The sequence below is a fragment of the Schistocerca americana genome, chromosome 6 (assembly GCF_021461395.2).
Source record: "Schistocerca americana isolate TAMUIC-IGC-003095 chromosome 6, iqSchAmer2.1, whole genome shotgun sequence".
Classification (NCBI taxonomy): domain Eukaryota; kingdom Metazoa; phylum Arthropoda; class Insecta; order Orthoptera; family Acrididae; genus Schistocerca; species Schistocerca americana.
In genome coordinates this window covers 534,126,028-534,153,301 of record NC_060124.1, presented here as the reverse complement: position 1 = coordinate 534,153,301, position 27,274 = coordinate 534,126,028, and the positions used below count along the sequence as shown (strand labels likewise).

At 44.1% G+C, this 27,274-nt stretch overlaps 1 protein-coding gene across 1 annotated transcript in view; it reads right to left on the bottom strand.

Annotated features, from left to right (window-relative positions):
• Positions 1-324: 324 nt before the first annotated feature.
• LOC124620268 (atherin-like) overlaps positions 325-27,274 on the bottom strand; it is a 150,074-nt gene continuing 123,124 nt past the window's right edge. The window contains exon 4 of the mRNA XM_047146936.1: positions 325-3,254. Within this exon, the coding sequence (XP_047002892.1) occupies positions 2,901-3,254 (354 nt within the window). The 3' untranslated portion in view covers positions 325-2,900. The remainder of the gene's footprint in view (positions 3,255-27,274) is intronic.

Here is a 27,274-nt window from a genome sequence, read left to right as displayed (position 1 = left end):
TAGGCCTTCCAGTTGTTTGACAGGTGTTGGAACATGATTTATCATTTATAGAATTAAAATCATTGATATAACTCTTAAATCAGTAATAGTTTTATCAAAAGTAATCATCAATAATGTCGAAGCATCTGCTTGCTACAATTTTCATGCGCATAGCTTACGCTTCTGTAGCGACTTAAGGTTATAGCGAGGTCACGAAAGTTACGAGACGGGACTTGATACTCAGAAGATCTCAGTCAAAAACAAATAAGATAAAATTAAATAAACGGGGTCGTTACAACTTGTCGGTAAAGGTTTTATGCAAGTAATAAAAACACAACATTTAACAGGAAACAGTTGTATTATTCCAATCTTCAAACATTTCAATATCATTATAATCGTTAATTAAAACTCAGAACAGTCGTATATCTGTGTTTCTGTTTTTACTAACATCCTAAATATCGACATTGGAATAACATTTCTCCTTTGAAGTATAACAACATACGATGCGTCAATTATAAAAACACGTGATAACAACATGTGAATTATTTTCCACAGCAGCAAAAGTGGCGTTGCTTTGACCTGCGAGTTGATACAAAGTAAAAATTAAAAAATGCTTCCAACTGGAAGACAACGATCTCTCCACAGTCTGTTGTTGCCCCTGGGGCTGAACTCGCGTCGGATTTCACTGTATCCCGTTGGTGCCTGCCGCGTGAAGGCCACGTGGAGCTGCAGCACTAGTGAATGACGTGAGGTCACTACATCCGTCGTAAGTCGCCACAGCTGTGAATATTTTCGTATAGACATGTATCGAAATTCTCCATGCACCTCAGTTCATCTGTGTAACTGCGAGGCGTAGACACACCTCTTGTGTACGTAGAATTCGTCAACTAGCGAGTGAAATAAGACGCAGTAAATACTACAGAGGACAAGATCTGTTTGCATTTATGCTTAGCGCAGAAATGTGGTAGGTACCATATACGAGTCTATGCATTGTTATTTGCCAAAAATATCTAAATTTTGCGTTTGATTCGTTTTTCTAGCACATTTTTTGTAAGTATCTAGAAGTAAGGCAGTTTGTTTCTCAATAGAGTTTATTGATAATCGGTATGATGTATTGCTTTTATTGACTGTGATTGCTAACAAACTCTTTCCATGTTCCGCTGCAGTGGCTCGAAATCAGAACAAGATGCAATGTTTGTACAAAAGCGTGAAAACAGAGTCGAAAGACTTGAAGGGGAAGCAGTAGTTCAGAATCGAGTACGGCGGGATTGTAGTCTCTCTCCGATTTTATCAACCTGTACATTGAGCAAGAAGGAGTTTGGGAAGGGAACTGACGGTCAGGGAGAAGAAATAAAAACTATTAGGTCTGCCGATAATATTGCAGAGATGCAAGATAACTTGGAGGATTAGTTCAAAGGAATGTATACTGTCTTGAAAAGATGAATATCATCAAAAGTAAATCAAGTGTAATGGAATGCAGTCAAGCTACATGAGACGTCTGAGAGGACATAACGTGCAGTTTGGCAATATCAAGGAAACTGCTTCTGAAAAAGAGAAATTTGTTATGGATCAAGAAGTCTCTTCTGAAGTTATTTCAATGAGAGTCAAACGTGGGCGTTAAGCATCTCGGACAAAAAGAGAACAGAAGTTTTGTAATGTAGTGCTACAGGAAGGATTCAAAATTAGATAACTAGATTGAATAACTAATGGGAAGGTATGCAGTCGAACTGGGGAAAAAATAGTTTGTGGTACAACTCGACTGAAAGAAGGTGTCGGTCTTAGGACGCACCTTGAAACATTGAGGAATTTTTGTAGTGGAAGTAAGTGTGGTACGGTAGACAATTATGGAGGGAGACCAAGACTTGAGTACAGTGAGTTGTTTCAGATGGAGTTTATTATCAGTAGTTATGCAGAAATGAAGAGGCCTGCAAAGGATAGAGACACTGAACACCACAACAACAACACCGCGTAAGTATTGACAAATTGGAGGTTGTGTACAATATGATTAGGACATTGTTCTTGAATAGAAACTGATATAACCGGACAGGGGAAATACAGAAGGTGGTAGAAGGAGCGAACCACGCATAGAAGCGAACGTGTGCCAAGTATGTTAAAGCTTTTTATAGAACACAGATGGAATGAGTTAATCACTGGTAACCACTCCACGACAAATGAAAATTTGTCATACCGAAGAAGTGATAGAAGGTCGACCTGAATGCTTGTACACGTTTACACGAATCTCGCAAATTGTCGGGTACGCAGATACTTGAGCCTGGGAGCACGAAACGTGAAGCCACTGCCTCGAAAGCTTAATTTCACGGGTCTATGTCCTCAGTGGTTCTGAATAAAATCTACTTCTGTCACGTGCGCAGAACTATGACCTATGACGGAATTCAGGTGGATGGTCTTGACATCTTCTCGTTTACATAAGCTAAGATCAATAATTATTTACAGTTCATAAAGACCCATCTTCGCAGTGAAAGATGTCAGACCACACTTTGGTTCCTTTCCCGAGGTTCGAGAGACGATTTGCGTGCTGCTTCTCTCCACACACCAGTAATGTGTAGTGCATTATTCAATGCGGATTGACGTTTTGTACAATGGTTACCAAAGGCTTCGCATTTGCGAGATAATGCTGAGAAAAGATAATATCATACATATCCTAAATTTCAGTAGGTAGATTTCAATTATTGCTAAATTCGTTCCACAGAATTGGAATAAGGGTAGTAGAACGGGAAATATCCTGAATATTTTCTGGGAGTTGCAGAGGTGAGTGTTCCATTTACATCATATTTGCGAAAATTTCTGGAACGAGTATTCTTCCGGGCAGCAAGTGAAAGTAACGGTGCAAAATGTTTGAATGGTAATGTCACTTTCAGTGAACACCCGTCTGATTTCTGGCAGTTATCAAAAGTGTGTAATTACAAGCAGAATAATCTCAACATGTAATCGAACAAGCCAGGACGAGTCCAGTCCACAGTTGCACGAAAACAAAAGCACTTGGTAGAGTAGCTGGTGGCACATCTGTGCGGGCGACGTGTCCTCCGATCGTGTGGCGGAGGCGAGCGTACGTCCGAGGGTAGATTGTCAGCCGCTGCGGCTCGGGGGTGGACGCGGAGGTCGGCGAGGGCCGCCCCCAGCGGGTGATGGCGTGTCAGGTGGTGGCGGCTGCCGCGGCCGCGTCGATGTCTGCGTCGTCGCACTGCACCGCCTTGGAGGTGGCCCGCTGCTGCGGCGGCGTCTTCACCAGCCGCAGCCTCTGCCGGGGGTGCCGTCTGCAACAGGACAGCGCGACACGTTACGTCACGTGACGTCACAAGGTGCGTCTGCGCTCCAGATGACCGCCTCTCGGTCCTCGGGCCACGTTACACAGGTTATAGTCAGTTAGGTAGTTAGTCATTTGTTCCATTTAACACATTTACTGCAGACGTTGCGATGCGAAATGTGTCAAAAAATGGCTCTGAGCACTATAGGACTTAACATCTGAGGTCATCAGTCCCCTAGAACTTAGTACTACCTAAACCTAACTAACCTAAGGACATCACACACATCCATACCAGAGGCAGGATTCGAACCTGCGACCGTAGCAGTCGCACGGTTCCGGACTGCAGCGCCTAGAACCGCTCGACCACCGCGGCCTGCCCCGGAATGTGTCAATAGAATATTATACACAGGGTGATTCAGTTGCTCTTATCTGTGGGTGCATCGCCTTCAAAAACCACGCGCGAAATTTTCGTATTCTCTCGCTCGTCTTTTCAGTGGAGCACTGGGAAATTTTTATGGATGACAATGCGCAACTGCGTGGAACACCCAGGGGGAGGTGCTCTTGGACTGGTACCTGGAGAATGGACTGGCCTGCCGTTCACCCAACTTGGGATGAGCTGGGGAGACGGATGGCAGCGCGCCCACATGCCCTAACGACCATGAAGCAGTGGCCAGCTGGACTCGTGGACGAATGGAACGACTTACCGCAAGAATTCCTTGCGAATCTTGCGGCCAGTATGGGACCGTACTGCAGAGCATGCTTTACCGCCTTTGGTAATAACATACTTTATTAAGAATCACATCCCGTCTTTTGTTTTGTCCAGTAGACCATCAGGAAGGACGACGACTTCAGATTATTTGTTGTCTTTGAATTTCAGTTCGTCTCATTTCTTTCAGTTATCTTCTGTACTTTAATGTTGCAACTGTTTCTGCGTGTGGTGCAGGTTATGTTACTTAACAGGGACGCATCACGCAAAAGTTACTTTCATCCGTAAGTTTTTCACACCAGTGAAGAATGATGTTGATAAATATTAAGTGGTCAATATGAAACTGAAAATGCGTTTATGTTGTGTGTTCCTCTTCAGGTGTGTTCGGTTGACGATGTCTGAGAAGAGAATAGCACTGAAGAGGATTATGTGCACGGAACGTCAAAACAAAGACAACCAACACTACTGATATCTTTCTGTGCTTGGCACAAGCGAAATGATTCGCGTCTTAAGAAGTAATTCTTTCCGAGCGTTTATTCTGAGTGTAACATATCATTTTATAGCCGCTCTAACCGGGTACACTGCTGCAGACGCCTCAGCCATTTACGGCTGCAGCGGGGAAGCACGTTTTTGTTCACACTGAATATGATGGTCTGACATTAGGTAATCCCCGCATATGGCTGGTCGTCGAGGCCTACTACGCGGACTTTCAGGGCATGTAGTTTCCCTGGCCACACTTTATAAAGTAGCACCATACAAAAGAGCTGTAAGTGAGAGCACGAAACGGGCAATAAAACTGCCTGCATTTTAGTCATGATTCTTACTGGCTGTATGGACTAAATGTTAAATAATTTCGTGTGTTCGTTTGGACGTCGCGAAATCCACGAGTCGACCAGCAGCCCATATGGGGTGTAGAAACCATGTGCTCTCCAGAAATGAGGGTGTGTGTGTGTGTGTTAGGTTTCAGAAGTCGGTAGATGGTGACCCTGAGTGATCAAGTTACTTGGAGCAGTGCAGAAGGTTTCGGAAGTCGGGAGATGGTGACCCTGAATGATCATGTTGTCTAGAACAGTGTGGTAGAATTCTTAAGTCCGGAGTAGGTGTCCCTGACCAGTTACTGAGAACAGTGCAGAAGATTACAGAGGCCGGGAGATACTGACCCCGAGCGATCCAATTAACTACAACAGTGCAGAAGATTTCAGAGGTCGGAGATGTTGACCCTGAATGATTAAGTTACTTCGTGCAGTGTGGAAGATTTCAGAAGTTGGGAGATGGTGACCCTGAGTGATGAAGTTACCTATAACATCATTGTAGCTTTTGGAAGTCTGGAGAATGATCAAGTTACCGAGAGCAGTGCAGAATATTCCAAAGATTTCGAGATGATGTCCCTGATAATTGTGGCAGATTTCAGAAGTCAGGAATTGGTGCCACTGACTGATCAAGTTATTTACAACAGTGTGGAAAATTTCAGAGGTCGAAAGATGGTGACCCTGAGTGATAATATAGAACAATGCAGTTGATTGCAGAAGGGAGAAGATGGCGACTATGAGTGATCAAGTTACCTAGAACAGTGTGGAAGATTTCAGAGATCGGCAGATGGTGGACCTGAGTGTTCAAGTTACAGAGAGCAGTGCAGAAGATTTCAGAATTCAGGAGATGGTCGCCCTGAGTGATCAAGTTACATAGAACAGTGCGGTAGATTTCAGAAGGTAGGTGTTGGTGACCCTAAGTTGTAAAGGTACTTCGAGGAGTGCTGAAGATTTCAGAGGTCGGGAGATGGTGACCTGCATGATCAACTTACTTAGAGCAATGCGGAAGGCGAAGAGAATGTGTATTGCGTTCCCAGGGGTATCTTCTTAGGCATTTTCGTCATTTTATGGGCGAGTATTGCGGCTTAGCGACTGCAGACCTGTTCAGTAAAATGGGAGATCTCAGAGGAAGTCGTGGAGATATTACCTTGCCGGAAGTGGTGTATGCTACGTGTGACGATTTTGGCTATGTTTACTTTATGTCAATAAATTACATTTGTTCACTTGAAAATTATGACCGACGTTTTTGTTCGGGCCTTTCCTAACTGACTCTGACTTGTATTCCTAATTTGTTGTTGTGGTGATTATCGGCATGATGATCTAGTAGCCAGTTGGAGGCAGTGTATGAATCTGTTAGCGGTGAACGCACTACATTGCAACTGTCGTATCTCGGAATCTTTGCTAAAAATTTTACACTCTGGAGTTTTTACTCTGGAGTTGTCAGGCAGGCTGTGCACGGGGGCCAGAAATAAAAAATTCCCGGTTAAAGATGCAATTTTTCCCGGGTGAAAATACACTGCCGGCCCCAGTGGCCCAGCGGTTCTAGGCGCTTCAGTCTGGAACCGCCCGACCACTACGGTCGCCGGTTCGAATCCTGCCTCGGGCATGGATGTGTGTGATGTCCTCAGGTTAGTTAGGTTTGAGTAGTTCTAAGTTCTAGGGGACTGATGACCTCCGATGTTAAGTCCCATAGTGCTCAGAGTCATTTGAACCATTTTTTGAAAATACACTATACCCTGGGCGAAAGTTTTTTTTCCGTGATGGTTGGTTAGTTGATTCGGGGGAGAGGACCAAGAGCGAGGTCATCGGTCCCGTCGGATTAGGCAAGGATGAGGAAGGATGTCGGCCGTGTCTAGGAACCATCCCGGCGTTTGCCTGAAGCGATTTAGGAAAATCACAGAAAACTTAAATCAGGATGGCCAGGTTTGAACCGTCGTCCTCCCGAATGCAAGTGCAGTGTGTGAACCACTCCACCACCTCGCTCGATTTTTTCGTGTTAAGCGACAATATGTTTCCTCTGAACTCTAAAACTTATCAGTCGTTTTAAAGGTAAAGATTTTATACCCCATAGCATAACTTCCCGGCACTTTAGGAAATGAAACCCAGCAAGAACCAGGCGTTTCGGTAAGATTTTTGACGCGTGGCGAAATGTACTGTGCATAATTTCGTATTACAAAAGCATAAATACGAATTCCGTTAAATATATTAAAAAGGTTTCAAATGGCTCTAATCACTATGGAACTTAACATCTGAGGTCATGAGTCCCCTAGACTTAGAACTACTTAAACCTAACTAACCTAAGGACATCACACACATCCATGCCCGAGGCAGGATTCGAACCTGCGACCGTAGCAGCAGCATGGTTCCAGACTGAAGCGCCTAGAACCGCTCGGCCACAGTGGCCGGCAAAATATATCACGGTAGCTTCCGAAACACTGACGTCGAAATTGTGCTTCGCGATGTGTTTTTGTCAGGCGGGCATAGCTCATGTCAAGTGATCTTACCAGCCAATGATTGCGTATATTCAGAGAATTGGACACGTGATGTAGTGAGCCAGCAACAAAATCACTGTTCTATAGCGGGAACATACAAATAGGAAAAGTTAATGGTTTAAATTAATGCACATACAGTAGCGCTAAAAGAAAAGTTAAGCTTTATCGTATTATATTGGTAGTCCAGAATTTTTTGATGTTCTTTCCGGGGGTGTGGTTAGGTATGATTCTAAGAGCACAGCTTAAATTACACTAGCCATTATAAATTTCACTGCTGTGCACCGAACATTTCGTGGGTTACCTGGCTGAATACAAGTTCTGTCGAGCACCTCGACCCTTTCAAAGAAAAACAAACTGTTTGTGAAATTGTTCAAGAACTCTTCTCGCACATTTTTTTGCCTCCGTTATTGCGAAATTTGTTATCTATAAAGGAACTAAAAAAATATGAAAAACTAACTTGAAGCTCGTTCTTCTTTTTAGCGTGAGTTAGGCTTTGATAAGATGCATCTGACACAAATTTTCCAGTGATTTTAAATAATGTCATAAACGGCTCTTTTTCTGTGCCCGAAATCTTTCTAACTGAATGATCCTTAAAACGTTTTAAGTTTTGAATGAGAATCAAACGGTCTGCGACTTAAGAAATTTATCGCTCATTCCCCACGTTTTGTATAAAAGGAAATTTACTTTGGAGGTAACGGTTCTCAAACCACCTTTAGCAATCTTTTCGGGCGACCTTCTAGAAATGTAAACAGTTGTGACCTCACGCTCGTCGATAGCAGTTTGTTGTTACGAAATGTTGCATAGTCTTCGTCGTGAATCATCTGGCTCATTTTTCTGTTCACAAATGCTTGCACCGTGTTTTGTTGTTGAAAACGGCGCTTTTTCTTTGCAACCAAAGTCTTATTTTGGCATTATTGTCTCGTTTATGTTTTATTGCTGCATTATTATTCTGCATTAGTGGACTAAAGTAAAATTACTTGTTAGGCTATTAGTTCTTATCAGTCAAAATTACAAAAATGTAATCAAAACTAAAACATTGAAATACTCCGGGAGCTCTAAAAAAAATCTCGCGTTTTCCCCGGATTTCCCGGTTATCTCAGCGTGTATACACGCTTTCAGAAGATTAACATTGCCTCGATGGTCAAAGCGAGGATGACAGCCCTAATTTTGTCTTATTCGACAGTGTAATTGAGCGGATAATTAATTCAGATCCACCTGCAAGCGTTTCCACATAAATTTCTGGACCGGTGCCTCTCGTAATTTGCCTCACGCGCGACACATCGCCAACAATGCGTGCATTCGCGCCACAGCTGCGAGTCACATTTCGTGCGACACCGCGGAAGCTCCGAGGGGGGGGGGGGGGGGGGAGGGGGGAAGACGAAAACGACGAAAGGAACGTTTCAGTAGGGCCTCTTCTTTTAGTGTTCCATATCTCAAAACTTAGTGAAAACCGATCCCATATATGATCACTCTGTTGTTAGTCTGTCTGTCCGACTCTTTCAAAGGAACACAGAGAAGCAAGTTCAAATCTATGTTAGTTACTAAGGTCTATTGTTTCTTGGCGATGTACAAAATTTAAACTTGTACGGCAACCCAGTCAAAAGATACGGCCATTTATATTACATATTTTAATACTAGCAAACACACTCCGTTGACGTAGAATCATGAAATTTGGTAAGAAGAAAAGTTTTGCAGTACAAGTAAAGGAAAAACTCAAAAATTGTGGAGTTGCAATTACGTCACACGAATAAATATTCTTTTGTGATTTGTTATCCGGCCTTCTGTCCGTCCGTCTGTTAAGACCCCTTTTTTCTGAGGAATGGGTCGACGTAAAAAGTTGAAATTTATGTCACGTACTAAGCTCTGTTGTCCCTTGTTGGTGTGAAAAGGCTAAGCTTCTAAGGTAACGCAATCGAAAGATATGGCCATGTATGTGACATATTTTGACGCTCACAAACTCACTCATCGAACTCTATTGGATACTTCCCGCTGACGTATCATTATAAAACTTGGCAAGACGCAGTGTTTTAGAACAGAAGTATAGGAAAAAATCCGAAAATTGTTAGTTTGTAATTATATCACACGGACAAAAATATTTGTTTCGTCATATTATACGACCGTCTGTCCGTCTTTTTTCAGGAACGGGTATACGTATCGAGTTGAAATTTGTGCCACATACTAAATTCTAAATTCCACGCTAATGCATTTAAAAGATGTGGCCATTTACGTCAAATATCTTGATGACGTGCCTGTATTGATATCATTAACACGCAAAAATTGTCCAAATTCTCGATTCCCGGAACGGATGAGGTATCTATATACATAAATAAATTTGCACGGAACCCTCGGTGCGCGAGACCAACTTTGGCTTACCCGGATTTTTTACAGTTTTGTCTAATTCTGGCTGAAGTGAGCATATGGGTCATTCTTTTCGAATGTACTTTATAGCGTAAGTTTAAAATCCAGAGATGAATTACCGAGCGCCCTGAAACACTGTTGGGACACTGGACTGTCATTCTGGGAGAATGCGGTTCAAATCCCCTACAGCCAACCGGATTCAGGTTTTGCGTGATTTTCCCAAAACGCTTGACGCAAAAGCTGGGATACTTCCTTTGTAAGAGCGCGGCAGATTTGCTTCCCCATTCCCCTTTAGTCCTAGCTTCTTCTCCGTCTCTAATGACGTCGTCGTCGACAGTATTTTAAGCGTTCAATCTTCCTTTCTTCCTCCGAAGAGATGAATTCGTCGACTGTCTCATTGGAAATTAATTTTGTGTTAGTTATAATTGTCTTTCCAAGTATTTTTTAATATCACTCTTTTTCTTTATCTTTAATAACATTGTCTGATAACTGAAACCGGCAGCGTTACCATTTGCTTGAAGTGGGGCTGAAATGTATACAACAAATTATAAATAGGCTTCCGGTGGCCGTGCGGTTCTAGGCGCTGCAGTCTGGAACCGCGCAACCGCTACGGTCGCAGGTTCGAATCCTGCCTCGGGCATGGAAGTGTGTGATGTCCTTAGGTTAGTTAGCTTTAAGTACTTCTACGTTCTAGGGGACTGATGAGCTCAGATGTTAAGTCCCATAGTGCTCAGAGCCATTTGAACCATTTTGATTAGATGTGTGTTATTTACATGCTAGTTGAAGCCAGTCATTGTGCCCCTATATCACTAATAACACTCGCTGATTTTATTACCATCGAAAAAGGTACAGCCCTCCAAAGACGCTATTTTTAAGCCAAGACGTCTGCGCAACATGATTGGCATATTGTTGGAGGACAGTAAATCTTCCGGGTTTCCTGCACACGCATTTCTGCTGCTTTACAGTGGGACTGTTGTTAAATTATAGATATATCGGTTCATCGATATTTTTCCAAAAGGTACCGATATTTGTGTGCGACACATTCTTCACCGATATATCAATTATCGATATCGAAATAGCAATGTCGATGCCGATATTTTTATTTTATGTTATATTTTTTTCGAAGTTTTTTAGAAATATTTGATGCTGCTCTATTGAAATTGTAGTGGAATATGATTTTACATTCACTGGGTCAGGGAATCTCCCTTCATTCTGAGCTTTCATCACGTCCGGTCTTTCTCTTTGACTGTGTGAAGGAAGTATAGGTGCCATAAAGAAGAAGTCCGACTGCTCTGGGCGCTGGCTGTGTGAATGGAATTACAAGGTATGCGATGTGAAGAAATAGCACAACAGTTGCGTTAAAAAATAATGTTTAAAGCAACTAGTGAGCGGAGACGTGTGAAGGGAAACGCCGACGTAACCGACGCTCGGCGCTGCCAACGGGAACTGCACAACGTTTAACTTCACTACCCAATTTGATCACTACAACTGCTAGGTGGCTGGCGTTTCCACAAGTGGAAAAGTAGGGATGACGAAATGAGCTACAAATCCGATATGTGACGAAACCGAACGGTGGAAGCAACGGACACCTTTTATGGTGCCACATACCCGCAGTTACCATTGTTAACAAAGTGGTTATCGCCAAACGTGAACGTGCATCGTTTTTCTTGTTCTGAGTGGTACGAGCAGGCTGCTAGCTTGTCGGTGTACAGAATATCTAATAATAAATCAATATCTAAATATACAGCTCTAAAGCTGGCAGTATTTTTACAATGTTCAGTCGATATTCTTTTGACCGATACATCGATATTTTTTTCGTCGAGATGTCGACGTGTATTAAGGCCAGATAGCGATATATTCTTAAATATCGATGTATCGGATTCCCGATGTGTTTAAAAATACTGACACTCCTATTGTACAATCTGAAAGTGAAATCGTGTGGCAAACGGCAACCTTTAGCTGAAGCACGCGGGACAGTACGATTCTTGTGGGCGAAACGTGTAAATTGCATACAAAAACGCTGAAATTCTGGCAGTATATGGACCACAAGCAATACCGCGTCCAGACGCAGCGAAAAGGTGGCGGAAATTTGACCAAGACCGCACAGGTGTCGCTGGGTTCAGATCTTGCACCAAGTGATTTACATCTTTCTGGCAAGCTGGAAGGGCATCTGGGTGGAAAGAGATTTTCCAATGATGAGAATATTCGTTCTCGAACAGCACCGTGACGGAGGAGCAAATTTCCGTCGTCGATGAATTGGGCGACTGTCACAACGATATGACCGCTGTTTACAGAGACTTCGTGAGTACACTACTGGCCATTAAAATTGCTACACCACGAAGATGACGTGCTACAGACGCGAAATTTAAACCGACAGGAAGAAGATGTTGTTATATGCAGATTAGCTTTTCAGTGCATTCTACAAGGTTGGCGCCGGTGGCGACACCTGCAACGTGCTGACATGAGGAAAGTTTCCATCCGATTTCTCATACACAAACAGCAGTTGACCGGCGTTGCCTGGTGAAACGTTGTTGTGATGCCTCGTGTAAGGAGGAGAAATGCGCACCATCATTTTTCCGACTTTGATAAAGGTCGGATTGTAGCCTATCGCGATTGCTGTTTATCGTATCGCGACATTGCTGCTCGCGTTGGTCGAGATCCAATGACTGTTAGCAGAATATGGAATCGGTGGGTTCAGGAGGGTAATACGGAGCGCCGTGCTGGATCGCATCGACCTCGTATCACTAGCAGTCGAGATGACAGGCATCTTATCCGCATGGCTGTAACGCATCGTGCAGACACGTCTCGATCCGTGAGTCAACAGGTCGGGACGTTTGCAAGACAACAACCATCTGCACGAACAGTTCGACGACGTTTGCACCAGCATGGACTATCAGCTCGGAGACCATGGCTACGGTTACACTTGGCGCTGCTTCACATACAGGAGCGCCTGCGATTGTGTTCTCAACGACGAACCTGGGTGCAGGAATGGCAAAACTTCATTTTTTCGGATGAATCCAGGTTCTGTTTACAGCATCATGATGGTCGCATCCACGTTTGGCGACATCGCGGTGAACGCACATTGGAAGCGTGTATTCGTCATCGCCATACTGGCGTATCGCCCGGAGTGATGGTATGGGGTGCCATTGGTTACACGTCTCTGTCACCTCTTGTTCACATTGACGGCACTTTGAACTCTGGACGTTACATTTCATATGTGTTACGACTCGTGGCTCTACCCTTCATTCGATCCCTGCGAAACCCTACATTTCAGCAAGATAATGCACGACCGCATGTTGCAGGTCCTGTACGGTCCTTTCTGGATACAGAAAATGTTCGACTGCTGCCCTGGCCAGCACATTCTCCAGATCTCTCACCAATTGAAACGTCTGGTCAATGGTGGCCGAGCAATTGGCTCGTCACAACACTACTCTTGATGAACTGGCGTATCGTGTTGAAGCTGCATGAGCAGCTGTACCTGTACACGCTATCCAAGCTCTGTTTGACTCAATGCCCAGGCGTATCAATGCCGTTATTACGGCCAGAGGTGGTTGTTCTGGGTACTGATTTCTAAGGATTTATGCACCCAATTGCGTTAAAATGTAATCACATGTCAGTTCTTGTATAATATATTTGTCCAATGAATATCCGTTTATCTTCTGCACTTCTCCTTGGTGTAGCAATTTTAATGGCCAGTAGTATATATTGGAAACTGGTGTGATGCATCTGTGTCAGTTTATCTTGTAATAAAGCACTCAATAAAAGTTTCTTAGCCTTTTCGAATCCCCCCCCCCCCCCCTCTATATACCGCAATATGGCTTTGAATGTTATGCAATATCTCAGTAATACCAATTAAAGTCAAAAGCAGAAAATGACATCATTTCAAGAACTTATGGGGCCTGGGGACCCACGTTAGAAGAAGTCAAATAGTTTAGTCTGTACTGTTCGCAGTAATTCTTACATAAGCATTTAATGTTTACGCTGCGTACCAAAATGATATGAGAAACGTTTGTTATATTAATTCGTTTGTCTAGTTCCACAATACGATGACCCTAATTGGCAACTATTATTCTACCATGCAGATATTGTGTGGTAGCGTCCAGATTGAGCTGCTTTTAAAATTTCATTTTTAATTTTCCTCCTTGTTTGTTGAGCCATTCTTCCTGTTTGAAAAGTGCGCTGTACATCTCAACATACACGCAGGGCGAACAGAAAAAATATTTTAAATATCTAACAAAATGCAAACAGAAACACGGGGCAGGCAAATATATACTTTTTCCGAGTTGGAACTTGTATGCAGTCAGAACAAGCACATCCGGTTGTGCGACAGGCCTCAGAGTGCTATTGTGCTCCCACTCCGCGCGGAACGAGATGCAGACATTTTAAGGTCGAGGAATAACTTTGGCATTTTGACCCATTAGGTTTTTTAAGACGTTTCTGACAAACAGGCGTCTGGCCAAATTGCGTATACACACAATGACGTATCAGATATGTGACTGAATGCATAGTTTCCTATCAAGAACACTACAGTAACAGTTAACTGACGGAGACTCATCTAGGCAAAAAAACTCAAGTGAAATCTAGCGTTCACCGACTAAATCTGACAACCTATTTGCTAATTTAGAAGTACGTAGTAATCCATAAATGATTCAGGAGACAGTCCAAGATGCCTTCTTAGATTGGTTGCAGATAACGCCGTCGTTTAGTGTCTAACGAATTAGAAAATGACTTCAACAAAATACGTGAGAGAGAAAGTTGCAATGGACCGTGAAGAATGAGAAGTGTGTACTCCGCCATAAGAGTACCACGAGAATTTCTCTTATGTGATAAACTGAACAAACAAATGAGCATGGTTAAAACGGCTCTGAGCACTATGGGACTTAACTTCTGAGGTCATCAGTCCCCTACAACTTAGAACTACTTAAACGTAACTAACCTAAGGGCATCACACACACCCATGCCCAAGGCAGGATTCGAACTTGCGACCGTTCCGGTCGCGTGGTTCCAGACTGTAGCGCCTAGAACCGCTCGGCCACCCCGACCGGCAAATGAGCATGTGGTAACCCCTTCCCTACTCCCGTAATCCAAATTAATTTCGCTGTTCCCTTAAGGTAAGGAAAGTGACGGCAAGCTAAATACTTTGATGAAGATTAAACATGCCGTTAGAGACAATTACGGAAGCAATCTCTAAAAAGATGACACTGCTCCAGCACACGTATGGACATAAATGGGCCGGCCGCGGTGGTCTGGCGGTTCTAGGCGCTCAGTCAGGAACCGCGCGACTGCTACGGTCGCAGATTCGAATCCTGCCTCGGGCATGGATGTGTGTGATGTCCTTAGGTTAGTTAGGTTTAATTAGTTCTAAGTTCTAGGGGACTTATGACCACAGATGTTGAGTCCCATAGTGCTCAGAGCCATCTGAACAATTTGACATAAATGGTATACAGTACTGTAATGCGCAGACAGGAAACTTGTCTTCTGCGAATGGTTAGTATTAGCATTTCCAAGCATCTCCATATCCGACTGGCCGTGGCAGAATTACAGTATAGTTATACTGACCACTGATACGCAGAATGTGTCATAGCGAGTCGTTATGATTAAACTTTCCCTATTTAACACGTTATAACGCGAAACTAATTGCTGTAAGAATACCAAACATGGTAGCATTGATGTCCAGACTACATGGTGCTTGATTTCCAAGAGTCACAGCGCTACCATCCAGTTCCAGATATGGCCACCAGGTGTCGTGAACAGTCATCATGATTCATAGTCTCACACACCTTACCCAGTCACAGTGCATTTGTTGACGTCTAAACATGAGCTTGGACAAAAGGAGAAGTGCATTATTGGTGAAGCTCTATTATCAAAACAACAGTAACGCTGCAGTTGCACTTCGAGAATATCGCCTGCTGAAAGGATCACGGAAGGGTCCTCTTTTTCCGCAAGCTGTGCGTAGCATGATGAGGAAGTTCGAATCAGCTTGTGAACTGGGCGTCGCTCCGGGACGAGCCCAACGACCGGTTGCACCGCAGGTGGTTGTTGTAATCGCTGTTGCTATGGCAGGCAACGCTGCGCGCAATTCCGAATCGTCAGGCAGTGCGCGTGCTGTGTCACGACAGTTGAACATCCCGTGGTCCACTGTACGGAAGGTGCTTCGAACCATTCTCAAATGATATGCGTACAAGATCCATATCACACAGCCGTTTGCACCACAGGAAGCACAACGACGTGTTGACTTCGCTCTCCACTTTCTCGCAAGGATTGAAGTTGACGAGGGCTAGCCCCGACAGGCGAAGCTCAGTTTTCTCTGACGGGCGAGGTGAACACACAGAGCTGCCGAGTGTGAGGATCTTCACCTCCAGTCACTGTGCATGAAGTTCGTCTGTATGGTGAACGTGTAACCGTATGATGTGGCTTCACGGCTACGTTCATCATTGGCCCATTCTTTTTTGAACAAATTAGAGCTCAAGGACCAGAGACGTACAGTGTGACTGGAGGGCGTTACTTCGATACGCTTCGCCCTACAGGAGAGAACAAAAATGGTTCAAATGGCTCTAAGCACTATGGGACTTAACATCTGAGGTCATCAGTCCCCTAGACTTAGAATTACTGAAACCTAACTAAGGACATCACACACATCCATGCCCGAGGCAGGATTCGAACCTGCGACCGTAGCAGCAGGGCGGTTACCGACAGAAGCGACTAGAACCGCTCGGCCACAGAGTGAAGCGAACAGTTTTCATGCAAGAGGGCGCCCCATCGCAAATCGCTCGTGAAGTTCACCTGCTTCTCTGACACACATTTGGAAACAATCGAATTATCAGCTGATCGTTTCCAAATGCTTGGCCTCCACGATCATCTGATCTCATGCCCTGTGATTTCTGGTTGCGGTGCCACCTGAAGGACAGGGTTTACCAGGGGAACATTCACACATGTGCTGATCTGATGCGCAGCATATCAAGAGAGGTAGCCAGCACTACCAGGAACATGCTTCATTCTGCTGTGCAGAATGCAGTCCTGCGATTTCAGACTCTTCTGGACACTGTTGGGCCCCGTACTGAGTCCCTTTTGTAGAAGTAATTATACTGGTATGTAATGGTATGATGTACCGTTGCAGCAGATTAAAAGTGTTTCAATTGAATCCATTCTAGCAGAGCTTGAAAATACCGCTTCAGTTGTAAATTAGTTTATTTTCACACGACCGGTTTCGGACTGTTATAAGCCCATCCTCAGGTGTCTTAGCTGTGCTGTGGTCCCCGAGCGCCGCGTGTACCATGCGCGGTGTTCTGCCTATGAGCGCAGAACAGGGAGTGGCAACTGAAGCGGGTTTTCAACCTCTGCTATAATGCTCAGTTACGGATGTTCTCCCAAATGGATTGTTTGAATTGATTCTGCATTATTTCTCTTCCCCATGTACTTGATATTAATGCTTCCAAGTTGGGTCCTCATATGGTAATTAGTTTCCGTGTTATAACTCGTAAAATGGGGAAACCACCTGATACACTGGAACGTATACCGTCTTGGCCTCCGTCAGCTTTTAGTTATAAGTAAACAGTGCTGTGTGACAAGCAGCAAGCGATGGACTGACGTCTACACAACTCGTTACTGGAGACGTTGGGAGGGAATGCTGGTCTTGGCGTAAAACGAATGTGAGCCACGTCATGGCACGCTGGCGACCAAATCCAAGTGGAAAACTGATAAAGGGAAAGAGAAAGGGAAGGAGCGCTCTTGGTGAAATGGGAAGAAATGGCGGACAGAGATAACGAAATAAAACAATCGTGATGGTACTAACCAAAACACTGATCCTATGTGAGGAATGGAAGGGGAGAGAAGTTCACACGGACACGGAAAGTGGAATTTATAGGGAACTCTACGGTATGTAAGTCGTCGACTGGAGGAGCCTTTAATCTTAGGCCGAACTGCAGAGGAGTGAATGATAACAGACACAGCCTTCAGACGCAGAATGAAGCCAGCGACCGACGGCAGTCGTTTGTTTATTTGACGGCTGGTCGGCGGACAAAGGACTCTTCAGATGGCAGTCGTGGCAACAGTATTCCTCATGCATGCCACGCTACCTAATGCCTTCCCCTACTTCGACGTATTTCGAACGATCCAGAGAGCACTAGGCATTCTTACTCATTTGTGTAATTAACTGTTTATGATGTGATACACAATAAAAGTAATATATTTTACAGATGAGTTGGAATTTTCTTATTAAATGCCTCCGCGTCCCTAATCTAACGCTAAACGCAGGTCTGGCGCCCACGACTTCATACGAGAGGCCGCCGAGAGGTTGCAGTAATATAGGCAATCTCTAGGTCAGTGTTAATCCCTTTAGATAAATCCCTTTTAGGAAAAAGTTTGAAACATTCAGCCTGTACAATCACGGCTTGCCTATAGAACGGTTTCCAGAGACAACAAAAGTGTGATTTTCAGTACTTCACACAGTAACTGATCGAATTTAAAAATTTAAAAAGTTGTTACGATCTACTCGTTCAGCGGTATAGTCCCACGTTAACGATTTAACACAATACGTCAAGCATTAACGTTAGATAATGTGCAAGTTTCTTGAGTTAGCGTAACTGAAGACACTCGTTTGCCCAGACTTTCATCCAAAACGACAAACGTTTATCAGTACATTTCGCTGTTTATGCAGCAAAACTTCAGTTGAGGCATGATGTCGTAATTTATCACTTCTTCACTACTGTGTCTATTAGCAACACATTTTGCAGACAATACGTAAATATATCAATGAATTTACCTGTAAAACTGTGTCATTGTACGACACATAGCTCAGTCTCCACTTATCCAGTGCTTGAAAATGAGAGCACTTAACGACTTCCAGCAAATACAGTTTCAGACATTTCTTATATACTATCTGCCATAATGTACGACAAAACAGATAAACAGTTTTCACTATATTTTGAATAAATGATTAAATAATTTAAAAAATCTATGTTGGAACCTAGTTCTCATATTACTCTACCATATTAGCGAACTATCTGCGATTAACGAATTAAAACAACAAACGTGAGTCTCATTATAACTGACATTGTACTTCATACTGAAATGTGAGGTGTTATCGATGCATTAAGCTAAGCGTTTACATACCTTGCTGTCTGTGACAGAATTGTTTTTAATATGTCCGATTAGTTCATCCACTCGATTATCGATAGTGGTGGTTGTGGCTTTCCCATTAGTCTATGGATGAATGATTTGAAACTAATAATATCCAACATAATTATAGTATAAAATTCATGACATACGTCCTATTTATTCCGACCATTTTCTGTCTTAAACCATCGCCCAAATAAAAATAAAAATGGTCCCACTTCTCATATATGATCCAACACAAGATTACTATCTCTATTGCAAACACAAATAATGTGCACAACATAATATGAACACTTCACAATAATTGTGACTGCACTAAGGTCTGTTATCTTGTGTTGTATCATGCATGACAACTGGGAGGTTCCCCCACCCTCCCCCGCTGGATGATGGTCTAAGGCCGAATCCGGTCGGAATAAACGCGGAATTAAGAAGCAGCACTGTGTTGTGCATTTCCTACGATCTATTTCGTCGGCTAAGAAAGTATTTGAATATAATAATGATGTTTTCTCTTCAACAACAAAGGTTTTATACGCTTAACGTCAAATATTTGAGCCATTAAGTAATTTGTAAAATAGTCAGATGTCTGAAGCTGTTTTACACTTGAAAGTTCGATTCTGTAAAGAACTGGGGTTTACAGAATACTAAACCAAATGAAGTCAGGAATTTAAAATAGCTGGTAGCGCCATTAATCACGCTTCTGGAATCTCATCACCTTATTGGGCACACAAAATGGATCCAGTGCATCTGAATCAGCTTCCTCTGCACATGCCATCTCATTAGCGACCGAGCCTGGGCTTGTACTCTACCCAGGCCTCACAGATGGGGCAGGGTACCACATGGACAGACTCCACCTTGAATAGCCTGTCACTCGTCCCTGCCTGCTACATGGTGTCGTGGGGTTTCCTACTGTGGGGTTTCATACCGTGGGGTTTCCTACGAGCAGTGGCGCACTAAACCTGTCAGAGGCCTGGACTGGCAAAACAAATTGAGGCTCCCCTTGCTGCCCCCTCCCACCCTCCTCACCACGCGGGAGTTCTCTGAGAGTTTCAAACGCAAACGGAAGTAAGTCCCACGTTGCTTATCATCTTCATTTTGCGTCGTGACCATCCTTGATAAGACACAGCCTCCCTTCTGTTGTTGTTATCACTTCTATCGTGTACACTGCATAGAACCGAAGTCGTATAGGAAAACGCACGGAACGAAAGCTATCGACGGCGACACTGTCTGAGTAACGGTGACAACACCTACACTGAGGGTGAGCGACTGGGGTAGACTAGCAATGGGGTAGGCTCAGTTCGCAAACACCTCGTTAGGGAACCGGTTTCTCGGGACGGCATCGCTACCTGCTGTACCCTTGTAGGAAACCCCACGATAGGAAACCCCACGTAGCCCGCTACACACCCTGCCTGCAGCCCCCTAGATCTGTGCCCCTGCCCCCTATGCCATCCCCCTACCCCAACACAGTGCACCCTGCCCACAGCCTCCTGAAACAGTGCCCTCTGCCCCCAGCCCTCCATCCACTGCCTCCTATCCCAAGCCCTCAGCCCCCTGAACCCTGCCCCTCACCCCTCCCCCACTCCCCACACCAGACCCCTGCTGCCTACTCCTTGTTCCCTACCCGCTGCCCTGTGACGCCTGCTCCCTGCCCCACTCCCCCTGCGGGGGTTGGAACACTTGCACAGTGTGATATTTGCACAGAGTGACACTTTCACGGAACCTGTGGCTTTTGCAGGGCTAACCGGCTTTTGACAGTTACAGGTGCACTAAGAAGTCTAGCAGTTCATCCCAGCTGCTTGTGCCAGCTGGCTTGCGCTCACACCACAGCAGTGAGCAACCATATATCGCTTCAGGGTGGCTCATTAACGGGTTTTGTGTCAAATTTATTTCTAAAACATAAGACATAAAAAGACAGAATGTCAACGAATATCGCAGTATTAAAGCAGGGACTTAGAAACAACAGAGAGGTTTCGTCCCACCTTAGCCCTGAGTGTTTCACAACATGCCACAGCAGTCCACCCACCCCACCGCCGCCCTGCACTGAACCCAGCGTTACTGCGCGGTTCGGCCCCAATGCACAGTGCACTCCTCCCCCGCCCCCCCCCCCCCCTCCCAGGGAACGTCTCACACCAGATGAGTGTAACCCCAAATGTTTCCATGGCAGAGTAATTATGGTGTACACATATATGGAGATATATGGAGACAGCGTTGGTGCAGCAATCGCCGATGTAGAGTGAGACGGAAGAAGGGAAACCAGCCTGCATTTGCCAAGGTGGATGGAAAACCGCCTTACAAACCATCCACAGGCTGGCCGGCACACCGCACCTCGAAATTAATCCGCCTGGCGGATTCTTGCCGTTGACCGGCACGCCTTTCCGCTCGGGAACCAGCGCGTTAGACCGCGTGGCTAGCCGGACGGGCTTAATATTGCGGCACTTATTTTGCTTTTCACTAAAGTACCAATATCTGGTAATGCTAATGCGAAGACAACCTCTTAAGTTGAAGACTGCCAGTTAGCTTCTGTCGGTGGATTTCATTATCTTTATTGCGTAACATAGCAGCACATACATGTAAGCCTAAACATCAACGTAACTGTAGCTGCAGACTTGTAAAATGGTGAAAATTTGCATCTAAGAAACAGAAGTCCATGAGACTAATTTTGTTCTGAAACGAATCAGGCAAACGTCGTACTGCAGGCGTAGAAGTTCTAGCTGTAGCGGAGTTTCCGCACAGTCAACATAACTCTAAAATCAGCGAAACTGGGGAACATTTTGCAAGCTGAAAAGCGGTATGGTAATTTAATCTAATTGCAGATTCATTCGTTGAGCTTTCCTCCCGAAAATTATTGAGACGTTTATTGTTCCAAGATGATGAATACTTTCTTTAGTTAAATCGTTAAAAGCTGCTTTTTTCGCATCGGCTTCTCGCTGTTCGCCCTCCGAGTGTCCATAATAGTTTGCATGGAGTTTATTGTAATGTCGCTGTGTACTGATTTTTCTCGTTGTGTTCAAAGTTTTGAACCTTAACAATAAGTGTATAAAGCCTATACACCAGGCATCCTGCACTGACACGTCGATGTTGATGTGTCTGACTGCTTTGAAAAAATGGCTCTGAGCACTATGGGACTTAACAGCTGAGGTCATCAGTCCCCTAGAACTTAGAACTACTTAAACCTAACTAACCTAAGGACATCACACACATCCATGCTCGAGGCAGGATTCGAACCTGCGACCGTATGACTGCTTTGAAGATCCTAAGCCGAGCATCATGTTACTTTTCACCCCTTTGAAAACAGCTACGGTCCGTTTTAAGGGAGGACTGCTCCCAAAAACTTAATAATGGCTATTTCACATCTTTGGAGTGATTTAGCCGTATTCGAATTACAAGTACATCTAAGAAATGTTTGAAACACAGACTGTGTAAGGAGCTGTGGCACAGCGAAAGTTGCCAAAGATAATTTCTGATTTCTATCACCGTCAAACAGAACCATCTTTACTCCAAACTTGGCATAAACTCAAACTGGCGAAAATAAGTTGCAAGATTTCCAGGAAACTGAAGCGAAACAAGTGGCAACCAGTCGTTGGCAGTCAATTACTTTTCCTTTGACTGAGAATAAAAGTTTAGCGAATACACTGAGGTCCTGTTCAGTACAATAAACAAGTTCCAAGGAAATAGACATTGGCCTACAATCAGATATCCCTCCCACTGCACCTCCTCAAGAAGACTGTGAGTAGATTATTACTCCGAAAATTCAAGGAAAATGCTACTCTGAACTTGAAATTACAAGAACAAGCCTCACATAAGCAGGAAGAGAAAACGTCATGGTGACGATGAATTTTAATGGGCATGTTTTTGTACTAACATTCATTTTTTGATCTAATGTTGAAATCCATTTTACCTTAAGTTTGTTTTTCTAAACTCAGTGCCATCTTTCTTATCATAAATATTAACAAAGATGAAAGAAGTATTTTCAGCAAGTGGTCTTGAGACGTTTTCATACTTCTACACATTAATATTATCGAAAAAGTGTGCCAATAATTAGAGAAAATTTGAAATAAACACTGAAATCAAGTTATTAATATTCCTCATAAAATGAATGCACAGAGCTATCGAAATACGTCGTGTGAATGCACCTACAAAATCCTGCATGTGGAAATTACGTTGTGAGTACCAAAATTTGATTTTCAAGAATAAGATTAAAATCGTATAAAAAATTCGGTATCGAAAACCAGAGAAGTTATGGACTTAAAATTTGAGAATTGGTACATCTTTACGTAACAGACATGATTTTAAAGTTTGGTTGCTATTGGCAAAGAAAAAGGAAAGTTAATTTTTGCATGGAGTCTCCCCTCAAGCACTGCGCCATACACTGATGACCCGAAACATTATGGCCATCTGCTTAATAGTTCCTTTACCCGTCTTTGGAACGAAATACATAATCGATTTTGCATTTCAGGGATCCAATAGTTTGTTGGTAGGTTTCTGGAGGTATGTGGCATTAGATGTCTTAGGCTCAGGTCATGTAATACGTGCCGGCCGCTGTAGCCGAGCGGTTCTAGGCTCTTCAGTACGGAACCGTGCTGCTGCTACGGTCGCAGGTTCAAATCCTGCCTCGGACATGGCTGTTTGTGATGTCCTTAGGTTAGTTAGGTTTAAGTAGTTCTAAGTATAAGGGACTGATGACCTCCGATGTAAAGCCCCATAGAGCTCAGAGACATTTGAACTATTTTGCGCTACCATCACAGTTTCATAGCACCTACTGTACCAGGAAATGATCGAATGAGACTGTAGGGCTGGATATCAATTTTGCCATGGTCACTTTCACGTATTTTTTATTTAACCAAGATTCAAAAACAAAAGTTTGAAATTCGTCCATGTTGACTGGAGCTTGACCTTCACTTGTTGGTCGATATGCGGTAGTCCTCTTCATTCGATTGTGGCAGGGGAGTGGGGGGGGGGGGGGGGAGAGGAGGAGGAGGGGAGGTTTCAACAGCAGGATCTCCAAAGTGGTGGGAAACCTCGAACTATCAGCCTGAATCACTACACAGCCTTGGTGAAAGCTCAGTGAACAGTGTGTATGGACTATATGAAATGATTATATTTGCAGAACATTAGCGCAGACGATTGTAGCGTACCACGTAGAGAGGTATGCTGAAACACTCATATTAACTTAAGAAAAAAACAGTATAAAAGGACTCCAGTTGCTGTTACACAATTAAAAAATTAAAAACAATACTCAGCAGCTAGCAATTATGATATTTTTATACAGATGGATAACCAGCCCATCGCATCCCTCCCAGAGAGTACAGCATCTTAAGTGGATTTTAAGTCCCATAGTGCTTGGAGCCATTTGAACCATGTATTTCTCGTAAACAAGGGGCAGCTGAGTTGGGTACGCTGTGATGGCGCACAATAACGACCCAGATGGGTTCCATAGGATTTACATCAGGAGAATTCGGTCGCCGAGGCATCAACTTGAGTTGACTATAATGCTCCTCAAATTGCTGTAGCACTACTCTGGCTTGGAGACAAGGAGAATTATACCGCTGAAAGATCACGTCGCCTTCGGGGAAGACGTCAAGCATGGAGGGATGCTGGTGGTTCGCAGATCAGCGTGTCTTCGATTACTACCACAGATCCTACGCAAGCGCTGGCGAATGTCTCGCATAGCATAATATTTCTCCCACCGATATGCTCTTGTGAAGTGCTGGAAGTTTCGAGCCGCCGTTTACTTCGATGACGGCGTTCGTGGAGACGACAATAGACCTAGCGAGCAGACACGTTTCCAGCGATCGACGGTCGACTCTCGATGTTCCCATGCCAACTACAATCGTAACAGACGATGTCGTTTAGACAACAAGTAAACACGTAGGGGTGGTTTGCTGCGGAGCTTCATGTTCACGAATGTACGATGAACAGTGTGCTCCGAAACACCGTGCGTGCACCAGCATTGTGCTCTTTTGGCAGAGATGCCACAGATCACCATTTATCATACCTTACAGAGCAGACGAGCCTCCGAACCCCACGTTCTGTGAAAAATCGTGGACGTCCAACCATTTAGCACCTAGTGGTAGAAGCCGACCCGTACAGATTTATATCCCAATTCACAGAGTTACCATCATCCTGTTCAGAAGATCGCCGTTTTGAACGCGTTGGTATATAGAGCAAAAACTGTTTCTGACGAGGACCACTTGAAGTCCGAAAGTAAGCATCTAACGTAAGTGTTCCGAAAGAATGGCTGTGGTGCCATTAAAATAGGAAGAGTCCTGGGTAGACGGGGTGTAAAGACCGATTTTTCGTCCTCCTAAGAAAATTAAGATGATGCGCCTGTTAAGGATAGTCTCGGCCTAAGGGTCCCTGGAATTTATAACATCCCCTGTGAGTGTGCAGAACACCAGCGGCATATTAGAAATAGAGAACTAGAGAAATCGGCAATTTTGGAGCACAGTTTCACTAACAAACAAGAGATATTGCATGATGAAACAGACATTTTGTCTCATTTCTCCACACACTGGTTTTCTGGTATTAAGGAGTCAGTTGAAATAAGAATGAACGAGAAGAACTTTAAGCGAGATAGCGGATACTATCTGAGCGGTGCATGGAAACGAGCACTCGATGCAGAGAAGCAGCAGAGGCACTCCTTCTAGAGTTAACGTTGCCACGGAAACGGTGGCGCCACCAGCGGAGATATAGACACCGTCTGCGACAGCAGCACGTAATCGCCGACCAATCACAAGCTGTCCACAGGCTATGTAAGGCCACCACAGGAACAGTGAAGAAAGTTAGTTGCTTCTGACGATGACGAGGGGGGTTACTGTCGAAAGCTCGAGATTTTATCCCGAACTGATGTGGCAGGAAAACCGAGAGTGTTTTACATAGAATGCACTCTTATGTGACAGTGTATTTCCTCGTTTGCCTTATACGATGTAAAGAGGCCGCAACACTCAACTTGTCCCCACAGGCATTGATTTAGATGCTAATTGCAACCAATAAGCTTTGTTCCAGGAAACAAACCTATAGCTGCTTGGACAATGGAAGTTTCGAAGTCCATTATCAGGGATGAAGGGTTCCATTCAGGCACGTCAGTTTTAATAGCTTTCAAAAAAAAGTTCATATGTTTCTCGCTTTTTATTTGGCGGCATATAACGTAAACAGCTTAAATGGTGTTTGTTTCCTTCCAAGAACTATTAAGGTCGGCGTGGCGTGTAAAAAACTGTCTCAGCTGCTTGCTCGAAGTCTTGAACGATCCATTCACAAAGAATGATTCGCAGTTTGATAAACACGCTTTTCATTTTTCGCTGGCAGGTATCAGTATTCTGCCACTCGGTCCCCTGTCATCACTTACTTGTAAAAAATTGCTGCTATCATTCATCAGTTAATTATTTTCTTGGGCCGTCCGTGGTGGCCGAGCGGTTCTAGGCGCTACAGTCTGGAACCGCGCGACCGCTACGGTCGCAGGTTCGAATCCTGCCTCGGGTATGGATGTGTGTGATGTCCTTAGTTTAGTTAGGTTTAAGTAGTTCTAAGTCCTTGGGGACTGATGACCTCAGAAGTTAAGTCCCATAGTGCTCAGAGCCATTTGAACCATTTTTTTTTATTTTCTTGGAAAAATATTCTGCAGAGTAGGTGGGATCTTCTTTAGTTCCCACATATTTTCGCTTAATGCCATGTAAAGATTGTTTCACACTTCTGTGTGATGGTAATGATGTTTTAAGTCGTAGCCTCGATTGAAGGGCTGTCCTTCTTCTGCATATGCAAACTTCTTCAACGTATTGTAGCGTCTGTTTCTTTTGCCCACTGCTTTGCGCTGACAAATCGTTTATCACACTTCATTTGCTGCTTCACTGGAATACAAGAATGGGTACCCTGCCCGAAAACTGGGTTATTTTAAGTGGATACCCTTTCCTTGATTTCATTCTTTTTAAAGTTTACACTGCACCAGTAAATCACTTCTTCTTTGTTTGCATAGTCCACTATATACAGGTGCCTGTTAATCAGTGAAGGCTTCCATTTAGTGGTCTCAGTCAACTCCATTATCTCAGCACTAAAACACAGAACACCACTTACCAGTCAGACGTCCACTGCAGTACTGAACTCTGCGAGAAAGCTACATACACTACGAACTGGTGCGGGGCAGGGAACTTAGTGCAGGAAATGGGCTTTGGCCTTGTGCTTAATACGTCGCAGGTAACGACGGACAGGCTGGTATATCCTACTTCTGGAATACCCAGTCTACTACCTACAGCGTCCTGGGCTCCGTGCGAATGCCATATGTCATCACATCCCTCTCCGCACAAGTGTCACTCCTTGCAAGTGTCAGAAACTACCCACGTTCTCCACTTCACGCACCCTGACCCCCCCACACCCACACCCTGCCCCTGGTCCCCTGCCCCTGCCACTTTGCCCATTTGTCATCCCTTTCAGATCACTGGAGATGCAATGCGTGTGGGGAGATAGGCATCTGTGATTTATTTATTTCTCAATACATTCGTAAAATCAATACAAAAGAGGGTATATGAATTCCTTGTTTCAACGCAGAAAGAGTTATGCTAAG